This window comes from Cebus imitator, unplaced genomic scaffold, assembly GCF_001604975.1.
Source record: "Cebus imitator isolate Cc_AM_T3 unplaced genomic scaffold, Cebus_imitator-1.0 Scaffold63, whole genome shotgun sequence".
NCBI classification, from domain to species: domain Eukaryota; kingdom Metazoa; phylum Chordata; class Mammalia; order Primates; family Cebidae; genus Cebus; species Cebus imitator.
Genome location: NW_016107378.1, coordinates 1,829,037 through 1,855,966, shown reverse-complemented (window position 1 = coordinate 1,855,966; position 26,930 = coordinate 1,829,037). Strand labels below are relative to the sequence as shown.

At 37.5% G+C, this 26,930-nt stretch overlaps 1 protein-coding gene across 1 annotated transcript in view; it reads left to right on the top strand.

Moving 5' to 3' along the window:
- FTO (FTO alpha-ketoglutarate dependent dioxygenase) overlaps nt 1-26,930 on the top strand; it is a 412,690-nt gene that overhangs the window by 147,338 nt on the left and 238,422 nt on the right. Inside the window, exon 5 of the mRNA XM_017530086.2 lies at nt 22,183-22,262. Coding sequence (XP_017385575.1) covers nt 22,183-22,262 — 80 coding nt within the window. The remainder of the gene's footprint in view (nt 1-22,182; nt 22,263-26,930) is intronic.

Sequence of the window (26,930 nt, the reverse complement as noted above, 5' to 3'; positions counted from 1 at the left end):
AAAAAGGAAAAAGAATAATGGAATTAGTACTCTGATATTACCTCTCGTTCTTGCAAAATTTGGTTTTTAATTTTAGCGTTTTTTTTTTCTTAATTGTTTGCCTTTAGAACCAATTTAGAGATACTCTCTTGACTTGTAGTATGTAATATGTGGAATTAAAGTTCTCTTTCAGCCATACCATTACGTTGATACGGTTGAGGTTTACAACTTTACATACAATTCTGTAAATTTGACAAGACTAGCAAACTTAAAAGTTGATCTGAAATTAGAAAACCAGTACATAATGATGTTTATGTGAGTGTTGTTTATTGCAAAACCAGATAGAGCGATAGAATTAATAGGTGCAAAATGTAATCTACTGTAACCATCAAACCTGTGCCAATGGATGAGGAATATTGCAAATGTCAGGTCAAGATTTTAAAAACTCAAAATCAGTTTTCCTCTCCCCCTGCATTTATAATTGTCTTTCTTTACTCTTACTGATAGAAGAAACTTGCTATAGTGATTGCTCAATGTCACTAGATGTTTTAGCATGTGACTTGTTCAATGTTTGGTAAATTCTGGCTTCTTCAGACCCCACCTACCACAGTTGTCATACTGGGATTTCTTCTCATTGAACACCTTTGCCAATTCCGTTAAAAAATTATTTTAGGCCAGTTGTGGTGACTCACACCTCCTTTGGGAGGCTAAGGCAGGTGGATCACCTGAGGTCAGGAGTTCAAGACCAGCCTGGCCAACATGGTGAAACCCCATCTCTTCTAAAAATGCAAAAATTAGCTGGGTGTGGTGGCGTATGTCTATAGTCCTAGTACCTATTTTAGTTGCTCAGGAGGGTGAGGGAAGAGAAACGCTTGAACCTGTGAGGCAGTGGTTGCAGTGAGCCAAGATGACACCATTGCCCTCCAGCCTGGGTGACAGAGCAAGACTCTATCTCAAGATAAATATTTTTTTAAAAAAAACTTTCAGTAGCTTTAGGGATATAAGCAGTTTTTGATTGCATGTGTGATTTGTATAATGTTGAAGTCTGGTATTTTAATGTACCTGTCACCTGAGTAGTGTAAATGTGATACATGGTTTTTTTAAATCTCTCACCCCCCTCACATCCTCCTCTATTCTGAATCTCCAATGTCCATTGTACCACTCTTTATGCCTTCGTGTACCCATAGCTTAGTGCCCACTTATAAGTGAGAACATGCAATATTTGTTTGTCTATTCCTGAGGTTCTTAGAATAATGGTCTTCAGTTTCATCCACGTTGCTACAAAATACATGATTTTTTTTTTAATGACTAAGTAGTATTTCATGGTATGTATACATACCACATTTTCTTTACTCACCAGCACTTTGGTTGATTCCATATCTTTGCAATTGTGAAATGTGAGGCAATAAACATATGCATGCAGATGTCTTTTTGATATCATGACTTCTGTTCTGGGTAGATACCCAGCAGTGGATTGTTGGGTCAAATGGTAGCATTACTTTTAGTTCTTTGAGAAATCTCCTTACTGTTTTCCATGGAGGTTGTAGTAATTTTCATTTCTACCTTCAGTGTATATGCACTCCCTTTTCACCACATTTCTAGCAACATCTATTATTTTTTGACTTTTTAATAATGGCCGTTCTGGCTAGGATAGGTGGTATCTCATTGTGGTTTTAATTTGTATTTCCTTGATGGTATGCAATATTGAGCATTTTTTTTCATATGTTTGTTGCCCATTTCTGTATTTTCTTTTGAGAAATATCTATTGATGTCATTTGCCCACTTTTTGATGGGATTATTTATTTTTTTCTTGCTGATTTGTTTGGGTTCCTTATAGATTCTTTGTCAGATGCATAGCTTGCAAATATTTTCTCCCATTCTGTAGGTTGTCCCTTTACTTTGATCATTATTTCTTTTGCTGTGCAGAAGATTTTTAGTTTAATTAGGTCCCATTTATTTATTCATTTATTTTGTTGCATTTGCTTTTGGGGTCCTATTCATAAATTCTTTGCCAAGCCCAATGTCTAGAAGAGTTTTCTTCTATGATTTTTATAGGCTCAGGCCTTAGATTTAAGTCTGTAATGCATGTTGAGTTAATTTTTGTACATGGTGAGACACAGGGATTCAGTTTCATTCTTCTACATGTGGCTATCCAATGTTCCCAGCACTATTTTGAATAGGGTGTCCCTTTTCTAGTACATGATTTTATATGCTTTGTCTAAGATCAGTTAGCTGTAAATATTGTCTTTATTTATGGCTTCTCTATTTTGTTCCATTGGTCTATATATCTACTTTTATACCAGTACCGTGCTGTTTTAGTTACTATAGCCTTGTAGTATAATTTCAAGTCAGATAATGTGATGCCTCCAGATGTTATATTTGTTTAGGATTCATTAGTTATTCAGGCTCTTTTTTGGTTCCATGTGAATTTTAGGATTATTTTTTTCTAATTCTTGTGAGAAATGACATTGGTATTTTGATAGGAATTGCATCAAACCTGTAGATTTGTTTGGGTGGTATGGTCATTTTCATGATGTTGATTCTTCTAGTCCATGAATGTAGGATGTATTTCCATTTGTTTGTGTCATATATGATTTCTTTCATCAGTGTTTTGCACTTCTCTCTGTAGAGATCTTTTACTACCTTGGTCAAGTTTATTTCTAGGTACTTTATTATTTTTTTTCTGTAGCTATTGTCAAAGGCATTGAGTTCTTGATTTGATTCTCAGCTTGGTCATTGTTAGTGTATTGCAGTGCTACTGACTTGCGTTCATTGATTTTGTAACCCAAGACTTTACTGAATTTGTTTTTCAAATCTAGGGGTCTTTTGGAAGAGTTGTTAGGATTTTCTACGTATACAATCATATTACTGGCAAACAGAGATAGTTTGACTTTTCAATTTGGATGCCCTTTGTTTCTTTCCTTTGCCTGACTGCTCTGGTTGGGACCTCCTGCCAATTCCACTTTTATTTGGATCCCTTGTGTTTCTCTTTCTTAGAATTTTCTTAAAATTCTGTCATATTTAAATTTTCTAAAAATTATACCATATTTTAGATTCTTCAAGGCAAGGACTGTTTTAGCTGTGTATCGTGTATGGCACTTAACACAGTACTTTGAATATGGCTGGTGCTAAGTAACTGTTGAACTAATAAGTGAACGAATGAACTGAGGATTGGCTTTTCTTTCATTTCATGGTAGTATGTCTTGGTTATATAAGCAAAAGGGAGTATTTATTCTCTCCTTGAAAGCTCCTTGCTGGAAAAGGTTTTAAGGTTTCTTCTCAAACAGATGGCCATTCACCCAATGCTTGGAGATTACCAGAGACAGAATTTAGAATCTTCCATGGTAGCCTATTCTTTTTCACAGTGACTCATGCTTCATTTCCTTATATCTAGTTTAAATAACCATTGATATCACAGAACTTTTTAAAACAACACAGTATCTGGATTCATCTGTACATTCTCTTCTATATATTTTATAAGAAAACCATCAAAGGTAAAGATATTGTGTTGGTTTCTTTTAAGCTCAGGAGGAATGTTTTACTGTGCATTTTGAAAGTTTTTTATTCTCTCATATTTCATTCAATTATAGTCACACTGTTTTGGGTAATTCTGCATCTGAGTTTGGTGGTAGAATTTTTTCCATTGGCTAACAGTCTTCGTATGCCCTCTTTGTCCACCTGTCTATAGAACATAATTCCCAAAGGCACGAGCTATAGAAAATGTTTTTTTTAGGCCTTTAATTAGGTCGTATATCCTATGTGTATTATTTGCCACTTCTGTAAAGACCACGGGAGAATGAGTGTTAACTATGCTATTTTTTTTTTTTTTTCAGTTGATCCTTATTAAAGGTTTGAACTTAGGACTAGGCCAGGGATGAGTTTGACTTTCCTCATCCAATCAGCCCCTGCAGCAGATTTCAAGGTCATACTATATACCTCATGCTGGAAGATTCCTTAGACTTTGTAATCTAGGTCCAATAAACATCATTAAGTTGATGTTTAGTTTTTTTTTATGTATATATATATATTTTTTTTCAGAGATGTTTATTTACCAAATAAATAGGACAGCACACAGCCATCAGTGAAGGTGATAAGAGCTTTGGCCAGTTTTGGAAATCTTCCCCTAAATATAATTTTCTACAGGAGTCAAAACTCTTTTATAAAAACAATTGGGAGGCCAAGGCGGGTGGATCACTTGAGATCAGGAGTTTGAGATCAACTTGGCCAACATGGTGAAACCTTGTCTACACTAAAAACACAAAAATTAGCTGAGTGTGGTGGTGTGTGCCTGTAATCCCAGCTTCTCGGGAGGATGAGGCAGGAGAATGGCTTGAACCCAGGAGGTGGAGGTTTCAGTGAGCCGAGATCACGCCACTGGGTGACAGAGCCAGACTCCGTCTCAAAAATAAATAAATAAATAAATAAATAAAACAAAAAACCCCCCACAAACATGGAGGGCAGATGATCTCAAGGTACATACCTAAAGTACAAAGATATAAATCACAGCGTTTGGTCAATTCATTTTAGTGCTTTTGTAGTCTATCCTACAATTGGTTGAGGTACAACCTTTTTTCTTTTTTTTGTTTACACTGCTCTCTCTACCTTACCATGTTTTCCTCCTCATCTGGGTATGTGTATAACTCATTTATTTAGGGGTGATGTTAGATAAATGAATGCCCATAATGGCAAGGGGACCAACCAATCAGTGTGGATGCCACAGCTTTTTCCCCTCTGGGCTGTAGTTATTGGTATAGAAGTATTTTTTTTCCCCAATATTTATTTCAGGTTCAGGGGATACATGTGCAGGTTTGCTCCATGGGTAAATTGCATGTTGTAGGGCTTTAGTATACAAATTATTTCATCACCCAGGTAATAAGCATAGTACTTGATAGGTAATTTTTTGATCCTGACCTTCCTCCCACTCTCCACCCTTAAATGGGCCCTACCTAGTGTCTCTTGTTCCAGTCTTCATGTCCATGTTTACTCAATGGACATACAGTGTAGCTCCCACTTATGAGAGAGAACATACAGTGTTTGGTTTTCTTTTCCTGCATTAATTCACTTAGGATGATGGCTTCCAGCTACTTATGTCACTTACTAGACCTAAGCTTTTTGAAAACCCGTACGATATTATATATATTTTTTATACTACACACAGCATGTAGAAACTTGTACATATTAGGAACTTACCACATGTTTGGAGAGAACATATTTTTTTTCTCTCCCCAGATATTAGCCAGAAACCATAGCTATCTTTCTTAATTGCTAATGGAAAATTGAATATGAGATAGGAGTGCATAAGGAGGTCAGAACATATAGAGACAGAAATTAGAGGTTGAAGTGGCTTCTTCCATTTCATTCATTAACTTTGAAAGATTCGGGTTCTCACAGTCTACTGGAACTGTGGGCAGAAGTGATGGCTCTGCACATCCAAAGGGGGAAATGGAGAAAACTATTTAATCGACTTTTCTGTCAATCTAAGCTCTCTCCTCTCTCATTGTTCCTTTTCCGCAACTTGCTATACTCTGCCGTCTCCTGGGAAGAGCTACAGCTTGGAAGAATAAAGGAGAAAGGTGGCCCTGGCTAAAGTGGACTAAAGATCTTTTTGCTTATTTAAAAGCAACAATCATTTATTAACCTCAAGAATCTATTCTCTTCAAAACCCAACAACAAACCAAGCATTGCACAAAAGTTAATTTTAAAAAGAGGGGAGAGGGAGAGGGGGAAGTTATACACTTTGAGATCATCTTTATCGCCATACTTCTTTTGATGAAAGACTTTTCACTTCCACGGAAAAATTTTATTTAGGGGAAGATTTACGAAACTAGCCAAAGCTCTTGCCAATTTCACTGCTCACTGTTTCCTGTCCTATTTATTGGGTGAATGAATACCTCTTTTCTGAAAATCTCTTTGTTGAACATTTCTATTTGAAGCTTTAACACATACAGAAACTTGTTTTTAAATTTTTTATTGCTTAATTTAAAAGTAATACTATATCATCCAGTCAAAGAAGGCATCAGTTTAAGATGGATTCCAATTTTAGAGATGTTAAATATAAAGAAAAAATGTCTACCTTGGAACTGATGAAATAGGGTACATGCTATTATAGTGAATTTTCAAACTTTTGAAAAGTATAAAGAAGAGGAAATATTATTTATAATAATTTAGTCTAATTCCTTCTAGTTTTTTTCTATACTTAGTAACATGTTTATCTTTTATTTATATAAAATTAATACCATGTTGTATAAACGTTTTGCATCATTTTTCCTGATAAATTTATATTTTGAGCATTTTTTCTTATCATTAAACATTCCTTGAAAATGATTGTTAAAAACTGGTTTAAAAATTAATCCCTTACTTTCAAACAAGATGTCAGAATAGCACTTGTCTCCTTGTAGAAACATCAATTTCAATAACTATCCCTGCACAGAATACCTTTATAAGAGCAAAGGAATCTAGGTTAGACATTGCCTGGGTGGAGCACTGAAATAAGAAAAGACACATTGAAGAGAGAGGAAGAACAGTTTCAAATTACCTGTGTCACCTCTCCCTGAAGCCTGAGCAGCACAGTGTCAACAGAGATACCCTTTGTGTGGGGGAGGGAGAATGAAGTGAGTATCCAACTTCTCTATAAACCAAGCAAGAGGCCCACCCTAGTGAGCCCCAGTGCTTGGGTGGCCTCCAAAGACGAAGGCTCCAAGCCTACTCTAGCACCAGATATACCCTCATGGACTCAGGCTCCTGGTCAGCTCTTGAAGCCTGGGATGCAGGACTTCCCGTATAGACCCAGTTTCCAGTGGACTCAGGATCCAGGTCTGCCGCACAGACTTAAGCTTCAGGACTGTGTTAGCACCAGGCTCACTCCTGTGGATGCAATTACCAGGCTCACCTCAGTGGAACCCAGGATTTAGGTTTGCATCCACGGATCAACATTCTAGGCCTGCCCTTGGGGATGCAGGGAACACTCCCACCCAGGTAGACATAAGCTCCAGGTCTGCCTTAGTGGACCCAAGGTTCCAGGCTCATCCCAATGGACCCAGGTATGAGGACTGCCTGCCTGCTGATGGCCATCTGTTTGAGGAGGAAATTCAAAACCTTTCCCAGCCAGGAGCTTTCAAGGATAGAATAAATATTTCCTTTTGCTTGTATAACCAAGGCATACGACCATGAAATGAAAGAAAAGCCAATCTTCGGTTCATTCATTTACTTATTAGTTCAAAAATTACTTAGTAAACACCAGCCATATTCAAAGTACTGTGTTAAGTGTTGTATAGGGTACACAGCTAAAACAGTCCTTGCCTTGAAGAATCTAAAATGTGGTATAATTTTTAGAAAATTTAAATATGACAGAATTTTAAGAAAATTCTAAGAAAGAGAAACACAAGGGATCCAAGTAAAAGTGGAATTGGCAGGAGGTCCCAACCAGAGCAGTCAGGCAAAGGAAAGAAACAAAGGGCATCCAAATTGAAAAGAGGAAGTCAAACTATCTCTGTTTGCCAGTAATATGATTGTATACGTTGAAAATCCTAATAACTCTTCCAAAAGACCCCTAGATTTGAAAAACAAATTCAGTAAAGTCTTGGGTTACAAAATCAATGAACGCAAGTCAGTAGCACTGCAATGCACTAACAATGACCAAACTGAGAATCAAATCAAGAACTCAATGCCTTTGACAATAGCTATAGAAAAAAAATAATAAAGTACCTAGAAATAAACTTGACCAAGGTAGTAAAAGATCTCCACAAAGAGAACTACGACCTAAATATCTCTTAACAGATGAATGAAGAAAATGTGATAGATATATCTACATATCTGTATCTACACAGACATACCCACACATATCCACACACAATGAAATATTACTTAGCTTTAAAAAAGAAGGAAAGCCTGCCATGTGTGACAATGTGGAGTAATCTGGAATATGTTATGCTAAGTGAAATAAGCAAGGCACAGAAAGACAGTTACCATGTAATCTTACTTATATGTAACAATGCTATACTCATAAATACACAGAGTTATGGTGGTTTCTAAGGGTTTGAGGGGTGTTGGGTAGATTTGGTCAAAAGTTACCAAGTTTTGTTTATGCAGGATGAATAAGCTCTAGAGACCTAATGTGCAGGCATGGTAACTGTATTCGTCTGTTCTCACATTGCTATGAAGAAAATATAAGACTGGGTAATTTATAAAGAAGTTTAACTGGTTCACAGTTACCCAGGCTGTTCAGGAAGTAGGATGTTGGCTTCTGGGGAGACCTCATAAACTTAAAATTATGATGGAAAGCAAAAAGAGGGAGCCAGCACTTCACATGGCCAGAGCAGGAGGAAGAGAGAGGAGGGAGGTGTGCCATACACTATTTTTTTTTTTTGAGACAGAGTTTCGCTCTTGTTACCCAGGCTGGAGTGCAATGGTGCAATCTTGGCTCACCACAACCTCCGCCTCCTGGGTTCAGGCAATTCTCCTGCCTCAGCCTCCTGAGTAGCTGGGATTACAGGCACGCGCCACCATGCCCAGCTAATTTTTTGTATTTTTAGTAGAGACGAGGCTTCACCACGTTGACCAGGATGGTCTCGATCTCTTGGCCTCGTGATCCACCCGCCTCGGCCTCCCAAAGTGCTGGGATTACAGGCGTGAGCCACCATGCCCGGCCCTGCCACACACTTTAAACGACCTGATCTTGTGAGAACTCACTGTGATGAGAACAGCATGGAGAGGATGGTGCTAAACCGTTCATGAGAAACCACCTCCATGATGCAATCACCTCCCACCAGGACTCACCTCCAACACTGGGGATTATAGTACGACATGAGATTTTGTGGGGACACAGATCCAGACCATATCAGTAACTATATTTATTAATACAGTATTACATATGTGAAACTAGCTAAGAGAGGAGATCTTAAATGTTTTTAACACACACACCCACACACACAGTTACTGTGAGGTCATGTATATGTTAATTAGATTGGTGTTAGAAGTCATTTCACAATGTATATGTTTATTAAAAGATTACATTTTGCATTGTAAATATATAAAATTTTTGTCAATTATATTAAGTTCGGAAAATGTTTTAAATCACTAAATCTTCACTTTGGTTATTCAAGTTTTTTAATATTATATATATTGCTACAGTGAATATCTTTATACATATATCTTTATTTCCATAGGAAAAATTGCTAGAAGTGGAATGCCTTGGTGAGATATTATGCTGTGGACATTTACATATTACATATTCTATTGTCAGACTGTTATTTAGAGAGCTTTTCATTTTCATTCTTAACTGCAATGTATGAAATGTGATCATCAGTTACTTCCACCAGCCTATTTTACCCTACTCTATACAGTGCTAAGCATTACAATTTACAAGTATTTTTGCCAATTTGATGTGTGAAAATATGCTGTTGTTTTAAATGTTGTTTATTTATTTATTCATGAGGTTGAACATTTTTTATTTTTGTTGGCCATTGTTTACTTCTTTCTGTTATTCATTGGCTGATTGTACTTTGCTCATTTTTCTGTTGAGGCGTTAGTGTTTTTCTTAACATTTACTTTATCTAACCCTTCTGCCCACTTCCTAGGTATTTTCTTATACCCAATTTTTGATTTTTCACTTAGATTTTTAATATTTATTTTAGGAGTAATATCTTTCCATTTAAGTCTTAATTGTAATACTTGCATTAAATTAAATAACAATATTTGAAATTATTTAACTGTGTTTATGCTTACTGTTAGCTTTTTTTGTACTGTGATTTTAAAAAAAATTATTGATGGTTCTCTTGATCAGCCAAAATGTAGTTTCTAATAATATTCATGAAGACTAACGGCAGGGGAATGGTTGTGGCATGTTCTTTGAGTCTTTGCATTATGGAAGGGTGACTTCCTATCCTTTTACTTGTGAATAATATCTCCTTGATTGGCTATAGTTTTCTTGAGTATCAAATTTTCCCCCTCAAAACTGTAGAGGCTGGGTGCAGTGGCTCACACCTGTAATCTCAGCACTTTGGGAGACCAAAGTGAGTGGATCACCTGAGGTCAGGAGTTGAAGACCAGCCTGGCCAACATGGCAAAACCACATCTCTACTAAAAATACAAAAATTAGCCAGGTGTGATGGCGCATGCCTGTAATCCCAGCTACTCAGGAGGCTGAAGAATCATTTGAACCCTGGAGGCAGAAGTTGTAGTGAGTTGAGATCTATGACCTCTCATATTTGATGTTGAGAGATGTCCGAGGCCATCTTCCTTATGGTTTCATTTTGGTAAGCTGTATTTTCTGTTTGGACATTTGTAGTATTTTATATTTCATTTTTTAACAGAATATATTTATGTCCTTGCTCAGCCATTTTATAGTGCAGACTCTGGCCTTTTCACAACCTTGGAAAACAGTCTTCCAGTGTTTCTTTGATTATTCTCAAATCTTTTTGTATCTTTCTTTTTTTTTTTTTTCGAGACAGAGTGTCGCTCTATCACCCAGGCTGGAGCACAATGGTGTGATCTTGGCTCACTGCAACCTCTGCCTCCCAGGTTCAAGCAATACTCCTGTCTCAGCCTCCTGAGTAGCTAGGATTACAGACAGCCGCCACCATGTCCAGCTAATTTGTGTATTTTTAGCAGAGATGGGGTTTCACCGTGTTGGCCAGGCTGGTCTTGAACTCCTGGCCTCAAGTAATCCATCTGCCTTGGGCTCCCAAAGTGGTTGGATTACAGGTGTCAGCCACCATGCCTGGCCTGTATTTTACTTTCATTCCGTGATTCCTGTTAAGTATATTTTGATCTCCAGGATCTGTTTCTCATGTCTTAGGTTTTTCGTCACTAATTTCTTATATTTTCCCTGAGTTATAGGAAAATTTTTTGAGTTCACTCATCCGGCTCAGTAATTTGGTTTTTCTGCAACAGGCTTTCTGTTATTCACTCCCATCTATCACCATGTTACATGAAGAAATACAATTAAAAAAATCAGTTGCAAGTGGTTTTTCCTGATCTCATACTGTTCAGCTTCATGTCTGCTTACCTTAGTTTTACAGATGCAGTACCTTCTTGAATTAAGCATCTTCTTGAATAATTGAGAATTTTCCAAAATTTTATCGTGTCAGTTTGAATAAACCTTTTTCAGAAGACACAGTTTTGATCCAAGTGCCTCCATTCCTTTGAACTGTAGTCATTTTGCATAGTTTTGGCAATTACTCCTTACCTCTTTATCCTCACAGAAAGTGGACTAGTACTGGCTTATAGGCAAGTAGCTGAGATTGGTTCTGTGAGAGATTAGTATGGATTCCTGGCCAAATCCTTTACTTGAAGGAGGAAGAAAATGTGTCCTTTCACAGCCAGATAGAGATTTCATAAATCGGAGTATGCTTAAGAACTTGTTTTTGTCTTCATGTGATGTGGATGCTTGCAGTATGAGCAAACCATGGTAGGTTTTGGGCCACTCCTACTATTGCTGTTGCTCTAGTTCCTTGCCTCTGCAATGACTCGTATTTAGAGTCGTGGCTTATAACAGCAGCACATCCTAGGACCTGTGAGTATCGCAGGTTGTGCGCATAGAATGCTTGCTACAGAGGCAAGAGCCCTGCCCTCTGGGTGTCCCGTAAGCTTTTCTTGCCCTCCTGCTCTCTGCTTTCTGAGTTAGGAGGTGAGCATTTCGCTCAGGATTTGATTGGTGTATTTATCAGGCTCACTGCTCTTTTGGAGAGACGATCGCGTGTCAGCCTTCTTTGCCCTTCTTTAATTCCACCTATACTATATTCAACACAATTATTTGTATTCCTGGCATATTGAGCACCTTTCCCTAATATATAGTGCCAAAAGAGGTTTTGATCCATTTTTATGTTCCACTGATTGTCTTATTGAGAATCTAGGAATGGGACAGGGCCCGTGTCTATACTGGCTTCTTGCCAGGAACCTTCCCCTCCCCCATTCATTGGCTATTAAATTCTGAAAATGGTTTCAGCCACGGATGGCCCCACATCTAGGAAAAATAAGGTCATAAATATTAAGATTGAGAGATGAGAATGGACAGGTAAGTAAGAATGAAAAGCTTCAGTGATTGTGTGAAGCTGGGAAGATTGGATTTCAGTATTGGGCTTATTTACCCTAAGAGTGCCTTTAGCAAAACTCGTGATTGTTTCTGTAAGAAATTTAGGTGAAATGGCCCTGGCAACAAATCCAAGGAATTAAGGACTGGGGCAAATTTAGGGTGACCAACTGTCCTTTTGTCTGTGGGCAAGGGGATCTCAGGATGCAGGTATTAAAACCAGGAAAGTCTTGAACATGAATTGTCACCCTACCATAAATTATAGCATTGCTTCTGTGGTCTTTTATATATGAGATGATATTTCATGCTACAGTGAATGTCCAGAGCTCTCTGCACCACTGCCAGGGCACATAGCATTCAGCCAGCAAAGAGTGAGCGCTTCTTTTCTTTTTGAATGTGTGTTGTCAAATCATCTACAAACTTACTCCAGCTGGATACAGAGCCAGTCAAGTTTTAGCTGTATTCTGAGATAGTTCTGGTAAATAGACATTCTTTATTTTTTTTTTTTTCTAAAAATTATTAGGAATAATCTTTCAACGCTGGGAATGCCTTTAGTATATCCTTTGAGATGCACAATCCATGAAGCTTGAATTGCTTTTATAGACTTGGAGTTTTCGATAAACTAGGAGCTCTTCAATGAAAATTACAAGTTTCCTTTTTAAAAGAAGTCATAAAGGATTAGATACAGTTGGAAACGATTTCAAAAGAGTTGTTTGATTAGAGAGTTGCCAAGGATTTAAATGAAGGTGCAAGCCTCAAAGTATACCTTCTTATGTTGTGTTTGCCATTTGGCCTGAGTCACATTAATTGCCCCGCAGGGGAACAAAAGAACTTAACAAATATGCTCATTAAGGTGATGATTTTTCCCCTAATGATGTCTCTGGGTCCCAGTATTAATAGCACAGGAATAATAAGGCTTTTATTTGGGTAGATGAGACTGGCATTTATGTATTTCCTAGAATTGTCCCAGTCTTTTATGTGAATCTAGCCTGGGGAACCCCCTTCAAACTCCACTTTTTAGTATTTTGCTTGATTCGGAAAGCGCTTTAGGCAACACAGGATCAACCAGAACTGCTCAGGAGTGTCCTCAGAGATGGCAAACAGGAAGAGAGAATGGTCGCTTAGCCTTCTTCATCCGGCCCTAAAGCCACACTTTGGAGCCCAAGTCTTTGCTTTTGATCTTCTATGTTGTTGTGTCTATATTTGCATTTAAAACTCCAACTGTATCACTGATGTTTTCATCCTGACCTCTAATTGCATTTTGTGGTATTATTTATACAATGTCCTAAGGTTTTGTGACTTACTCACCTTTAATCATTTGTTGCTGTGAAAACCCCAAGAGTTGTTCTTTTTTTTGAGACGGAGTCTCGCTCTGTCATCCAGGCTGGAGTGCAGTGGCTCATTCTTGGCTCACTGCAACCACCAACTCCCTGGTTCAAGTGATTCTCCTGCCTCAGCCTCTCGAGTAGCTGGGATTACAGGCACGTGCTACCACACCTAGCTAATTTTTTTGTATTTTTAGTAGAGACAGGGTTTCACCATGTTGGCCGGGATGGTCTCGATCTCCTGACCTCGCAATCCACCTGCCTTGGCCCCCCAAAGTGCTGGAATTACAGGCGTGAGCCACCATGCCCAGCCAAGAGTTGTTTTTGAGTTTACTTTCCCCTGATTTTACTCATCCAATTCATTAGCACGCCCTATTGTCTTTTCCTAGAACGTTCTCAATCTGATATCTGCTCATTGTCTCCTCCCCTGTCACTGTAGTTCAAGTCACTATTAGCTCCTGAATGACATTGCAACAGCTTCCTGACTGGTCTTACTGCTTCAATTCTTGTTTCCCTCTTAGTCCTTCCTCTTTCCTATAAAGCTGCCAGAGTGGTCTGTTCAAAGGCAGATTAAATTATTGATTCTTTTGAATTTACTACACAGACGATATAATCTGTTAATAAAGATATTCTATTTTTTCCATTTTCAATCTGTAAGCCTTTTGTTTTCTTTTCTTGTCTTACTGTGTCAGCCAGATCTTCCAATATGATACAGAAAAGAAATGTTGGGAGGAGACATCTTTGTCTTATTCTTGCTCTGAGCAGAAAAGCCTCTAGGTTCACACTGCTAAGTATGATGTTAGCTGCAGGCTTCCTTACACATTCTTTATGTGTTGAGGAAGTTCTTCTCTATTTCTAGTTTACTGAGAATTTTTATTATGGATGGGTATTACATTTGGTCAAATGGTTTTTCTGTACCTATTAGTATGATCATGTTTTTTTTTCTTTGTAGCCTGTTGGTGTGATGGATTACATTAATTGATTTTTGAATGTTGAATTTTTTTTTTTTATAACTGGGATAAATCTCACTTGGTCGTGGTGTATGATTCTTTTTATACATTGTTAAATTCAATTTGCTAATATTTTGATGAGGATTTTTACATCTATGCTTATGAGAGAATACTGATCTTTAGTTTTCTTTCTTGTAATGTCTGTCTGGGTAATGCTGTTCCCATAGAATGAGTTTGGAAATATTCCCTTGTTATCTTTTAGTACAGATTGTTAAGAATTAGTATAACGTTTGGTAGCACTCAATAGTGAACCTATTTGGGTCTAGTGCTTTGGAAGCATGTTGATTATCGATTCAATTTCTTTAGTAGAGATAGGCCTATTCATATTGTTCATTTTTTCTTGTGTGAGTTTTGACAGATTTTATTTTTTAAGGACTTGGTTCATTTTGTATAGGTTATCAGATTTTTGGGTAAAGAATTGTTCATACCATTTTAAAATTATCCTTTTAATGCCCATTGGATCTATAGTGATGTCACTTCTTTCATTTCTGACATTAGTAATATGTTTCTTGTCACTTTTTTCTTAGTCTGGCTAGGGGTTTATCAATTTTATTGATTTTTTAAAAGAACTAGCTTTGTTTTTATTAATTTTCTATATTAGTTTCCTGTTTTTTATTTCATTGAGCTACATTAACTTTTATTGTTTCTTTTCTTCTGCTTACCTTGGATTAATTTGTTCTTTTTAAAATTTCATACAATAGAAGCTTAGCTTACTGATTTTAGATCTTTCTTCTAATATAAGCAGAATGGTATATTAATGCTGTAAATTTGTGGCATTTAATGCTATAAATTTTCCTCTAAGTAGTGCTTATGTTGCTTCCAACAAATTTTGATAGGTTGTATTTTCACTTTCATTTAGTTCATTTTTCTTAAGGTTTTTTTTTTTTTTTTGTTAATTAGAAATATATTGTTCCATCTCTAAGTATTTGGGGATTTTCCAGCTATCTTTCTGTTATTGTTTTCTAGTTTAATTCCATTCTGGTCTGAGGTCAGACATTGTATGATTTCCATTCTCTTAAATTTGGTAATATGTGTTTTATGGCCCAGAATGTGGTCTACTTTGGGGAATGCTCCATGTGAGCTTGATACTAGTGTGCATTCTGCTGTTGTTGAATGAAGTAGTCTATGTATGTCAATAATATTCAATTGACTGATGGTATTGTTGAGTTCAACTGTGTCCTTAATGATTTTCTGCCTGCTGTATCTGTCCTTTTCTGATAGAGGGATGTTGACATCTCCAGTTATAGTGTGGATTTGTCTGTTTTCCCTTACAGCTCTATCAGTTTTTGCCTTACGTATTTGGATGCTCCATTATTAGCTGCATGCATGTTAATGACTGTTGTATCTTCTGGGAGAATTTACTCCTTTGTCATTATGTACTACCCCTTTTTCTTTCTTTCTTTTTTTTCTTGAGATGGAGTTTCGCTCTTGTTGCCCAAGTCGGAGTGCAGTGGCGTGATCTCAACTTACTGCAACCTCCGCCTCCCAGGTTCAAGCAATTCCCATGCCTCAGCCTCCTGAGTAGCTGGGATTACAGGTGCATGCCACCACACCTGGTTAATTTTTTATATGTTTAGTAGAGATGGAGTTTCACCATGTTAGCCAGATTGGTCTCAAACTCCTGACCTCAGGTGATCCGCCCACCTCGGCCTCCCAAACTGCTGGGATTATAAGCATGAGCCACCGTGCCTGGCTACTACCCCTTTTTCTCTGTGATAATTTATTTTTGCTCTGAAATCTACTCTGTCTGAAATTAATATAAGCATTCCAGCTTTCTTTAGATTAATGTTAGCATAGTATATCTGTCTTCTTCATATATTTAAGTTTTATCTGTGTGTATCTTTATATTTAAATTGAGTTCCTTGTAGACAGCCTATAGTTATGCCTTGTTTTTTAACCATTCTGATAATATCTTGTTTCTTCATGTGTGTATTTAGACCACTGGCATTTAAAGTGAATATTGTTATGCTTGGATTAATATCTATCATATTTGTTAATGTTTTCTGTTTTTTGTACTTGTTTTTTCCCACTGTTTTTGTCTTCCATTCTTTTTCTGCTTTTATAATTTTGAGGATTTCATGATTTCATTTCATCTCCTGTCTTAGCATATCAATTACATATATATTTTTTGACTTTTTAAATTAGTGACCTAGAGGTTGCAGTATACATTTACAACTGTTTCAAGTCCACTTTCAAATAACACTATACTGTTTCACAGATAGTGCAAGTACAGTAAAATAAAATATTCTTGTAATTTTTTTCTCTCATCTCTTACACTCATTGCTATCACTTATTAATCTCACTTATAAATAAGCATATAGGCTTGACGAAGTGGCTCACACCTGTAATACCAGCACTTTGGGAAGCCAAGATGGGCAGATCATGTAGTCAGGAGATAGAGACCATCCTGGCTAACAAGGTGAAACACCGTCTCTACTAAAAATACAAAGAAAATAGCCAGGTGTGGTGGCACACACCTGTAGTCCCAGCTGCCCTGGAGGCTGAGTCAGGAGAATTGCTTGAACCCAGGAGGTGGAGGTTGCAGTGAGCCCAAATCATGCCATTGCACTCCAACCTTGGCGATAGAGTGAGACTCCATCTCAAAAAACGACAACAAAAAAACCCCAGCAAACACAGGCGCGTGCGCACACGCATGCACACACACACACACACACACACACAAACACACACACATATGTGGCATATATAATTGAGTACATCATTGTTATTGTGAATAAATTGTTATCTCTTCTATCAATTAAGGATAAGAAAAATATTGATTTTCATTTTACTTTCACTTACTCCGTCTCAAAATCTCTTCCTTTATGTAGATATGAGTTTCTGACCTGTATGATTTTCTTTCTGACAAATTTCTTATAATACAAGTCTGCTAGCAACAAATTCCCTGAATTTTTGTCCGAAAAACTTTTTTAAAAAAATACTTTCATCCCCCTCCCCTCCCCTCCCTTCCCTACCCCTCCACTGCCCACCCCTCCCCTCCCTTTCTTTCCCTTTTCTTTCCTTTTCCTTTTTTTTTNTTTTGACAGAGTCTCACTCCGTTGGCCAGGCTGTGATTTTCCTGCTTCAGTTTCTCGAGTAGCCAGGATTACAGGCGTGTGCCACTCTGCCCACCTAAGTTTTGTATGTTTAGTAGAGATGAGGTTTTACCATGTTGGCCAGGCTGGTTTTGAACTCCTGATCTCAAGTGATCCACCTGCCTTGGCCTTCCAAAATGCTCGGATTATAGGCATGAGCCACCACATGTGGCCTGTTTCTCCTTTACTTTTGAAGGGTGGTTTTGCAGGATCCACAATTCTAGGCTGTTGTTTTTTTCCTCTCAACACCTTAAGTGTTTCACTTCACTTTTGAATTGATTACCCGGTTTTTTGAGGAAAAGTCAGATTTTTGTTTGTTTGTTTACTCCTTTAGAGATAAACTGTTTTTTTCCTTCTGGCTTTTTGCAAAATTCTTTATCCCTCAACTTTCTGCAGTTTGAATATAATATGACTAGGTGTAGGTTTTTCCCTGAGCTTCTGAGTCTCTAGTTTGGTGTCTAACATTAATTTAAGCACATTCTTAGTTATTATTGCTTCTAATTTTCTTCTGTTCCTTTTCCTCTTTCTTCTCCTTCTGTTATTACCGTTATACATATATTATACCTTTTGTAGCTGTCCCATAGTTCTGGGTTTTTTTTTTTTCAGTCTTTTTTCTCTGCTTTTCAGTTTCGGAAGTTTCTCTAAACATATCCTCATGCTCAGAGATCTTTCATCTGGCTTGTTCAGTTTTCTAATGAGCCCATTAAAAGCATTCTTTATTTCTTTTACAGTGTTATTGATTTCCAGCATTTTCTTTTCGATTCTTTCTTAGAATTTCCACTCCTCTGCTTACGTTCCCCATCAGCTCTTGCATGTTGTCAACATTGTCCTTTAGAGTCTTAGAATAGTAATCATAGTTTAAAAACATTTCTGATAATTTTTGCCATTTCTGACTCTGGTTCTGATTTTGCTCAGTTTTTTCAAACGATGGCCTTGTATTTTTTTCTTGATAGGTAGATGTGATGTATTGGATAAAAGGAACTGCAGTAATAATGTGGTGGTAAGGTGTATTGGGAGGGGAAGCATTCTAGAATCTTATGATTAAATCTCAGTCTTTTGAGTCTATACCTGTGAATTGTGAGCCTCACAGTGCTTCTTATTTTCTTTTTTCTCATTCTTAGTCGTGATAGAATGGCTGGCAGGGGCTAGGATTTGTAGGTGGCACTGAGGTATGTTCATGCCACTACATTCCAGCCTGGATGACGTGTGAGACTCTGTCTCTTCAGAAAATAAATAAATAAATACATATATAAAGTGTCTACTGTGAGAACCTCAGAGCTCTTGGAGATAAAACTCACAAAAGTGTGGGAGTTCCCTAAGACTGAGTTCCTTTGGACTTTCTAATTCTCAGTTCTGCCTACATTGAGTCTCCAGCAATTCAGTAGTTACAGTTAAGCTTTTTCTACCCTGGTACTGGTTCTTGTGCATGTTTCTGCTTCTTGGTTTTTACTCTGGTAAATTGTCATTCTCTGTTTCCAGTCTGCCTCTCTCTACAGAGTGAGGAATGACAAAATTACATCTCATTCAGAGCTACTGCTCTTGGTTTTACAATATTTTTATGTCCTTAACTTACCCCAGTGTAACTTTGAATGTTATACCACTTTTCCTTCTTTCCTCCTCTCCTTTGTGCTTTTTCACGTGTTTTATTTATGCATATGTAATAAACCTCACAATACATTGTTATTATTTTGGTTTTAAATAGGCATATTCTTTCATGATATTTATCACTTATGTTACTTTTTATTCCTTTGAGCAGATCTGAATTCCTTCTGATATTATTTTTCTTTTGCCCATAGAATTTCATAACAATTCTTATACTGTAAATCTACTGAATATAAATTGTTTCAGTCTCTTTCTGTAAAGCCTTTATTTCACTTTTATTTTGGAAAGAGTACTCACTATGTATAGAATAGTAGAGTGACAGTTTTTTCCAGTATTTTGTCATCCAGTTCCAGTTGTCTTCTGAGTTTTATAGCTTTGATGAGAAGTCTGCTGTCATTCTAATCCTTGTCCCTTTGTATTTAATGTCTCTTTTTCTGACTGCTTTTAACATTTTCACTTTATTACTGATTTTAAGAAATTTCATTATCACATGTTTTAGTTTAGTCTGATATTTTTTTGCTTAGAATTCATTGAGCTTATTGGATCTCTGGTTTTATAGTTTTCATGAAATTTGGTGAATTTTTTGTCATTGTTTCTATAAAAATGTATATGTTTTTGTTACCCTTCCTCCCCTGGAATTCAAATTACATTTTTGTTAAATGGTTTAATATTGTTCTGGAGGTCACTCATGCTCTTTCATATTTTTGTAGTCTTTTTTTCTTTAGCCACTTTATTTTGCATAGTTTTTTATTTTTTGTGTATTCTAGTTCACTGATCTTTTCTTCTGCACTTTCTAAATTGCTGTTCATTTCATTCGGTGTGAGTTTTGTTTCAGATACTACATGTTTAACCTTTAGAAGCTTGACTTGTATATATATGTGAAAGGACAGATATGTACATTTAGAAGAAAAGAGAGATGTGAAAATCTCACATATTGTGCGTGTATATGTATCTTTTATTTCCCTGTTGCTTTTTGAATGGATGTTGGATATTGCACATGGTTATTTATTGGGTGCCTGAATTTGTTATGTACTTTTACATACTTTTGATTTTTGCTCTAATCAATAATTAGATTACTAAGAAGACGTTGGATCCTTTTTTTTAAATTTTGTTTTGGGATGGAGTTTGCTCTTATTTCCCAGGCTGCTGTGCAATTGCGTGATCTCGGGCCACTGCAACCTCTGTCTCCTGGGTTCAAGCGATTCTTTTGCCTCAGCCTCCTCAGTAGCTGGGATTACAGGCACCCACCACCATGCCCAGCGAATTTTTGTACTTTTAATAGAGACAGGGTTTCACCGTGTTGGCCAGGCTGGTCTCGAGCTGTTGACCTCAGGTGATCCACTCACCTTGGCTTCCCAAAGTACTGGGATTACAGGCAATGAGCCACCATGCCCAGCCAGAAGTTGGATCCTTTTGAGGCTTAGTTTTAAGCCTACCTAGGTGGGACTAGTGCAACTTTTAACCTAGGACTCATTTAACCCTACTTCCACAGTGATGCTTTCCTAATGATTTTCTGTTATCTCATGTAGTGGGAGCAATTTTGGTTGCTGGGAACATAAAATATTCCTGGCTATGTGTGAGATCTGAGATTGGTTTCACCTGCTACATTGTGATGCTTCTTTTTTTGGCCCTTGGGAAGTTTTTATTCACACATGCACAGGTCAGTGCTCTTTCAAATACTTGAGGGAACCCTTCTGCAATTGCTGTTTGCTCTCTGTATGGTGGTTTCTGTTCCAGCATTCTGCCTTTCAAGGCCCTGTGGCCTTGGCGTCCCTATTCTCCAATCTTGTCTTCTAAACTTGGCAAGAAAGAAAAAGAGACTCTGGTTTTTGACTTCTTCTTCTCTATTCTGTGACATTGAAACTGTTTCCATGGAGTAAGTTAGGGCAATCGTTAAGTGTCTCTCACCTATTTTGTTTCTCCTCTCCATGGATTATATGTTGCTGAAAGCTTTGATTCGTATTTTTGGTTTGTTTTGTTGTTGTTTAAGGCAGAAGGGTAAACCTTGTCACTGTTACTTCATAATATTCATAAGCAGAAATCCTTCCTTAATATTTTTTATTTCCTTTCTGTGTTTAGACATGATATTGTAGGTCGTTTTTGCTGACACGTAAGGGGCCTGTTGGCATTTGCCTCTTAGTTTCACTCATTATCTTTTTTGGTATCTTGATAAAAATCTTGTGTTGCCTATATAGGATACCATTGCTGGAGGACATTACAAGTCTCTGTTTTTGTAATAGAGGAAGTCATGTCCTAAGCAGAGGTTGTATAGATTTTGCCTAACTTGTGGTATCATTTCTTGAGATATGCAACAATTTGGTCATTGGTTTTTCTCCCACTGCTTGTGGTTTTAAGAATATTCTTCAGCTAATGAATTCACCACCTACTTCATTCTTGGGTTGTGAATCCCTAGACTTAAATTCTGTTCTAAGAGCCAAACATGCAACATGCTGAGTTGGTTGGTTTGTTGCCTGGAAAATTGTTGGGGCAAAATGGTTACATTGATTATGGAGGGAAAGAGGCAGATTTTTCAGATGAAAGGTGTTCAATTCCAAAATTCTGGTTTATTCTAAAGACAAGGGTAGAAGTAGATGTGTCATGAGAAAGTGAAAGAAGCTCAATCTGTAAATAGTAAATTTTATAGTGGGTGGGCATTGTAGGACCACAAATAAGCAGAGTGACCCTATATCTTGTTTGCTGAGGACAGTCCTGGTTTATACCCGCTGTTCTGGAATAATTAATAGCACCCCCTTTCACTCTTCAAAGTGTTATAGTTTACATGATAAAAAATATATGTATACCTTTAATTATATACGTATGATTATATATCTACTTATCCATACTTGCATAAGTATTTACAAGTATATCATATTTATTGTACACTTATATTTATATTATACTTGTTATATATCTACATATATAATGTCTACTTATAAGTAGATACATATATAATAGAATATATATATATAGTCACCTCCTTATAAGGGATTGATTTAAAGACGACAAGGTAAATGTTGATTCCTTGGTTATTGTCATTTCTTGAAAGATGGATTTACTGTTTACCTTGTGTTTTAGTTAAATAATATGCAGTATATACTGAGTAATAAATATAGTTTTATAAACTTGTGGTGTTTTTCCTGTAGATGATCTCAATGCCACCCACCAACACTGTGTTTTGGCTGGTTCGCAACCTCGGTTTAGTTCCACCCACCGAGTGGCAGAGGTAAGTGTAAATAAAAATGTGATTTCCACCTAACTGGATGTGACAGAAGTGGTCGAATGAGCAATTTATCATAGGGCTTTGGAAGAGTATTTGATAGGAAAATTGCTTCCATCTAACTTTACTTTTGTCTCTGTTTACTTGCTTTTTGAGCTTTGGATTGTGTTGGATACAGTTTTAGAAAGCTTATTCATGGCATGGGATAAGTGTATTTTGCTTCTTGGGGTTATGTTTCTTGGAGAAGGAAAATGTCATTGATAAGTGTTTATAGTTAGAGATTTATTTAGAGGGTTGTATCTGTCAAGGCCAAGGGCAGGAGATCACCAGAGGAATTGGGGCAGATTTTTGCACTTGTGCATGTGTTAGCTGTGGCTGGGTTCGGATGTTGAGGATTTTTAGCTCTCTTAACTTTTTGGTCAGACTTCTGGGCATGTGAGTGTAAATTAAAGAGAAAGTTACAGTTTCCAAGGAATTTCTGAGCTCCCCAGTTGTATTCATAACCCAGACTTTATTGCTAAATTCTGCCACCACTTGTAATGGCCGATGGTTAGCTGTTCAGACTGGTTCAGAATGGAAAACTAAGAAATGAGAAAGACTCATATTAGTCATGTTGGGGTCCCATGTACTCAGTTAAGACGGGTTCCGGGCCGGGCGTGGTGGCTCATGCCTGTAAACCCAGCCCAGTGGGAGGCCCAGGTGGGCAGATCACGAGGTCAGGAGTTCAAGGCCAATCTGGCCAACATAGTGAAACCTCGTCTCTACTAAAAATACATAAAAATTAGCTGGATATGGTGGTGTGTGCCTGTTATCCCAGCTACTCAGGAGGCTGAGGCAGGATAATCTGTGAACCTGGGAGGCAGAGGTTGCAGTGAGCCGAGATCGCGCCATTGCACTTTAGTCTGGGCGACAATGTGAGACTCTGTCTCAAAAAAAAGAAAAAGAAGGGTTCCATGGAGCAAGACATGAAAAGGATTACAAGTGACCTTCTACCTAAGCCTGTTATCTGTGCTTTGCTTTATAGCTTGACGTTTCAAGGGACTACAGGGGACAAGTGTGAGAAAATTGGGTGGAAGTGGTACATCAAGGTGGCAGGAAGGTACAGGACAAGGTCCCCCAGCGGCAGTACTGCATGAGTCTATACGGCAGTGTCTTGTCTTTTGATCATTAAGTAGCTTTACCAGTGGACCAATCATACTGCTATGTGGCAGAGAGAATGAATGAGTATTTAAACCGAGATGCCAGCAAGGCTGTCCAGCACTCCTTTCTGCCTTTCTCCCCTTTCTTTTTTCCAGTCACTCATTCATTTAAATATTTGAGTGCCTGTTAGGTGTCTAACACTGTAGACCTGGGAGACAGAGCTGTCAACAGGACCATGATGCCCACCACCTTTGTTGAACTTTAGTTGGGGAGACAAATTTTAAGCAAATGAACACAGAAATAATTGTCTTAGAGACCTAAAAGGAGTTCTGTTAGAAAAGAGGGAAGGGAGGGAGTAAGATAGGGAAAAACAAACAGAGGAGGAAGGGAGGAAAGAAGGAAAGAAGGATGGAAGGGAGGGAGGGAGGGAGGGGAACGGAGGAGAAGGGAAGGGGGAGGGGAAGGGATGGGGGAGGGAAAGGGAAGTTGAAGGGAACGGGCATTTATAGAGCATCTAATATGTGCCTTGTATTGTACAGAAGGATTTCATTTCCCCAGTTATAGGCATCTGTCTTTCTAGCTATAACCCTCCCAGGAATCTCTTCCTTGTGTTGTAGATCACTTGAGTATGTGGCGACTTAAGTGAGCCCTTCTACGTCTTTCCTAATCTAATCCGGAAGAGTAGAGAGTCTTACACATATTAACTAATTTAATCCTCATAAGAACAATCATACGTAATTCATACGAGGATTAAATTAGTTAATATGTGTAAGTCTTTTTAGAACAGTAACTAGTATACATTCAAAGAAGTTAGTCATTACCACTTTTATTAAATTACTTCTACTGCTACTACTGTCTTTTCATTTTATTCTGATGAAAAACTAATAGGAGATAGGAACAACTAAAGCTCTCTGTGGAGGGTGGTTCTGTCTTCATTTGTATACTGGGGTGTATATAATAAAGCAAGAGACATTAAATCATCAGCAAGTTTTGATTATAGGAATTACTCTTCAGAAGGGATTCCAGTTTGTTCATTCTTCAAACTTTTATTGAACTTTATACCGTTCAAGGTATTCTTGTAGGGACTTGTGAACAGGAATGGTTATGTTCAGTATCTTTAAGATGTTTATAGTCTAAAGAGTATGTACAGTGAAGAATAGAAGGTAGCAGATAGCATAAGCCTTCATGGGTGAGGCGGAGTTTGTAGTAGCCTTTCAGGATGAGTAAAATGTAGGGGATTGAACATGTAGGGATTAGGGGATTTTAGGACAGCAAATGGGATGAAACAAGACTGAGGTGTGAATCTTGTGATTGGGACGGAATGGGAATTCTTGGGGAATATTGACTGGCTGTGGTTTGAGTGAGTCTCAGGTTGCCAAAGGGAAGACTGGCAGATAAGGCTTCATGGGATCAGAATGCATGGGACCAGGCTGCATGGGCATGAAAATCTTGGATTTCAGATTAAGTGTTTAAACTTAAGTTGGTTGGCAGTTGTGGACTACTGATTATTATTATTACTGTTATTTTGGAGACAGAGTGTCACTCTGTCACCCAGGCTAGAGTGTAGTGGTGTTATGTCGGCTCACTATAGCCTCCGCCTCCCAGGCTCAAGGATTCTCCTGCTTCAGCCTCCCAAGTAGCTGGGACTACAGGTGCATGCCACCAAGTCCAGCTAATTTTTTGTATTTTTAGTAGAGACGGGGTTCAGACCGTAGTAGTTCAGACCCTAATTTTCACAAATAATGTAGGAGATATAGTATGAGACTTGGCAGCTGACTGACATGGAGAGAGGAATATCGTGATGAGTGAATGAATGAATAAATGGAATGAACTAATGCTTTATTGGATGTTTTCTAGGATGACTCTTGAGTGTCAAGTCTGGGTGGTTCAGGGATGACACTACTTAGTTGAAATGGAGCCCGAGACATTAGAGCAAGGTGATAGTAAGTTTTGAACAGGCTGGGTTGGAGCTGCCAAGTGGAGCGATCTAGCAGGTAAATCGAAATGCGTAAGGAAAAATATGAGACAGCAGGAAACTTCTCACTCCCACCCCCCTGCAATAAATACAGACATGCAAAAGTTCCCAAAAGTAGTACTTCGGGGTTACAATTCTCCCCAGCCTTGCTTGCTTTTTCCACCTGGACCAATTTCATATTGTCATTAGAGCAGCATTGCTTTTAAAATATCCTGAGGCATAGCTTTCTCTGATAAGTCATAGCTGTGTTTATGTCTTCTAATTTTTAGACCAAATTTTGAGCACATATTAACTTTAAACAAGGAGGTGAGTGGCTATAGTGATTCTGTTGAGAGAAAAATGTTACCCCAAATCTAGACTTTTGTGTTTTCTATGCTTCTATTCAAGCTACGTGGTTTTTTATTCATTGGACACATATGTGAATATCTTGCTTTTTATATCATAGAGCAGGGGTCAGCAAACTATTGCTCACAGGCCAGCTGACTTTGTAAATAAAGTTTTATTGGAATGCAGCCACACTCATTTGTTTATATACCGTTTATGGCTGTTTTGGAGCTACAGAGGCAGAGTTGAGTTGTTGCAGCATAGACCTATGGCCTGCAAGCCTAAAATATTTATTGTTTGCTATTTTAAGAAACAGTTTATGACCTGTGCTATGGATGATCATGTGTAAACAGGCCTTAAAAATCACCTTAAAATTAAAAGTATTTTCTCAATGATGACTGTTTTAAGTGATCTACCAAAAGTAAAAACTAACAATATTCAGGGTTGGCAGAGTGACACTGAAGCTGGTATAATTCATATACTTCTGATAGTTTTTCCAATTGGTCTACTTTTTTAAAAGCTATATGGGAATATGTATAAAGCACCATAAAAATATTCCTGTCTTTGATCCCATAAAACTATTTTTAGGAGTCAAACCCAGGAAATTATTAAATGGAACTGTTTTATACATTAAGATGTTTAGCATAATCCATAGTAGTGAAAAGTTAGGCACATCCTTAATGCCTTTATAGTATGTGATCAGTTATTTAGATAGTTAAATTTCACCTTAATTCGCAACCATTGAAAATAGTTATTTTGCATATTTGTGGACAGTGAAAAACAGCATAGACATTGATATGGATACACTGATAACAACTGTATATAGACACAGAATACCATGTACTAAGGAAATAGAAATAGGTTAAGCTGGCAAGATTATGTTTTATTTTATTTGAAAACTTTTATTTCATGTTATATTTTTGTTTTCAATAGTAGAAGCAGCAAAAGGCTTTTTCCTCAGCACTGAAGTTTCTTTATTGTTTTCTTTAATGGAAGAGGGAAAGAAATTCATACAAGTTTATCCTCACTTATTCTACAAATGTCCCCTCCTTCATACAGTATTAGCATTACATGTCTTATCTGTGTCAAACAAAATGATTTGCTATTTTCTGCCTATTCACACTATATAGGAAACAAATTGTGTTAAGGAAATGATGTTCTGAAATTCATTTCAGTTACCACAAAAGAAATCTTGGCAGTTTTTGTTGCATATGATTAGATTAAATCTGATGGTT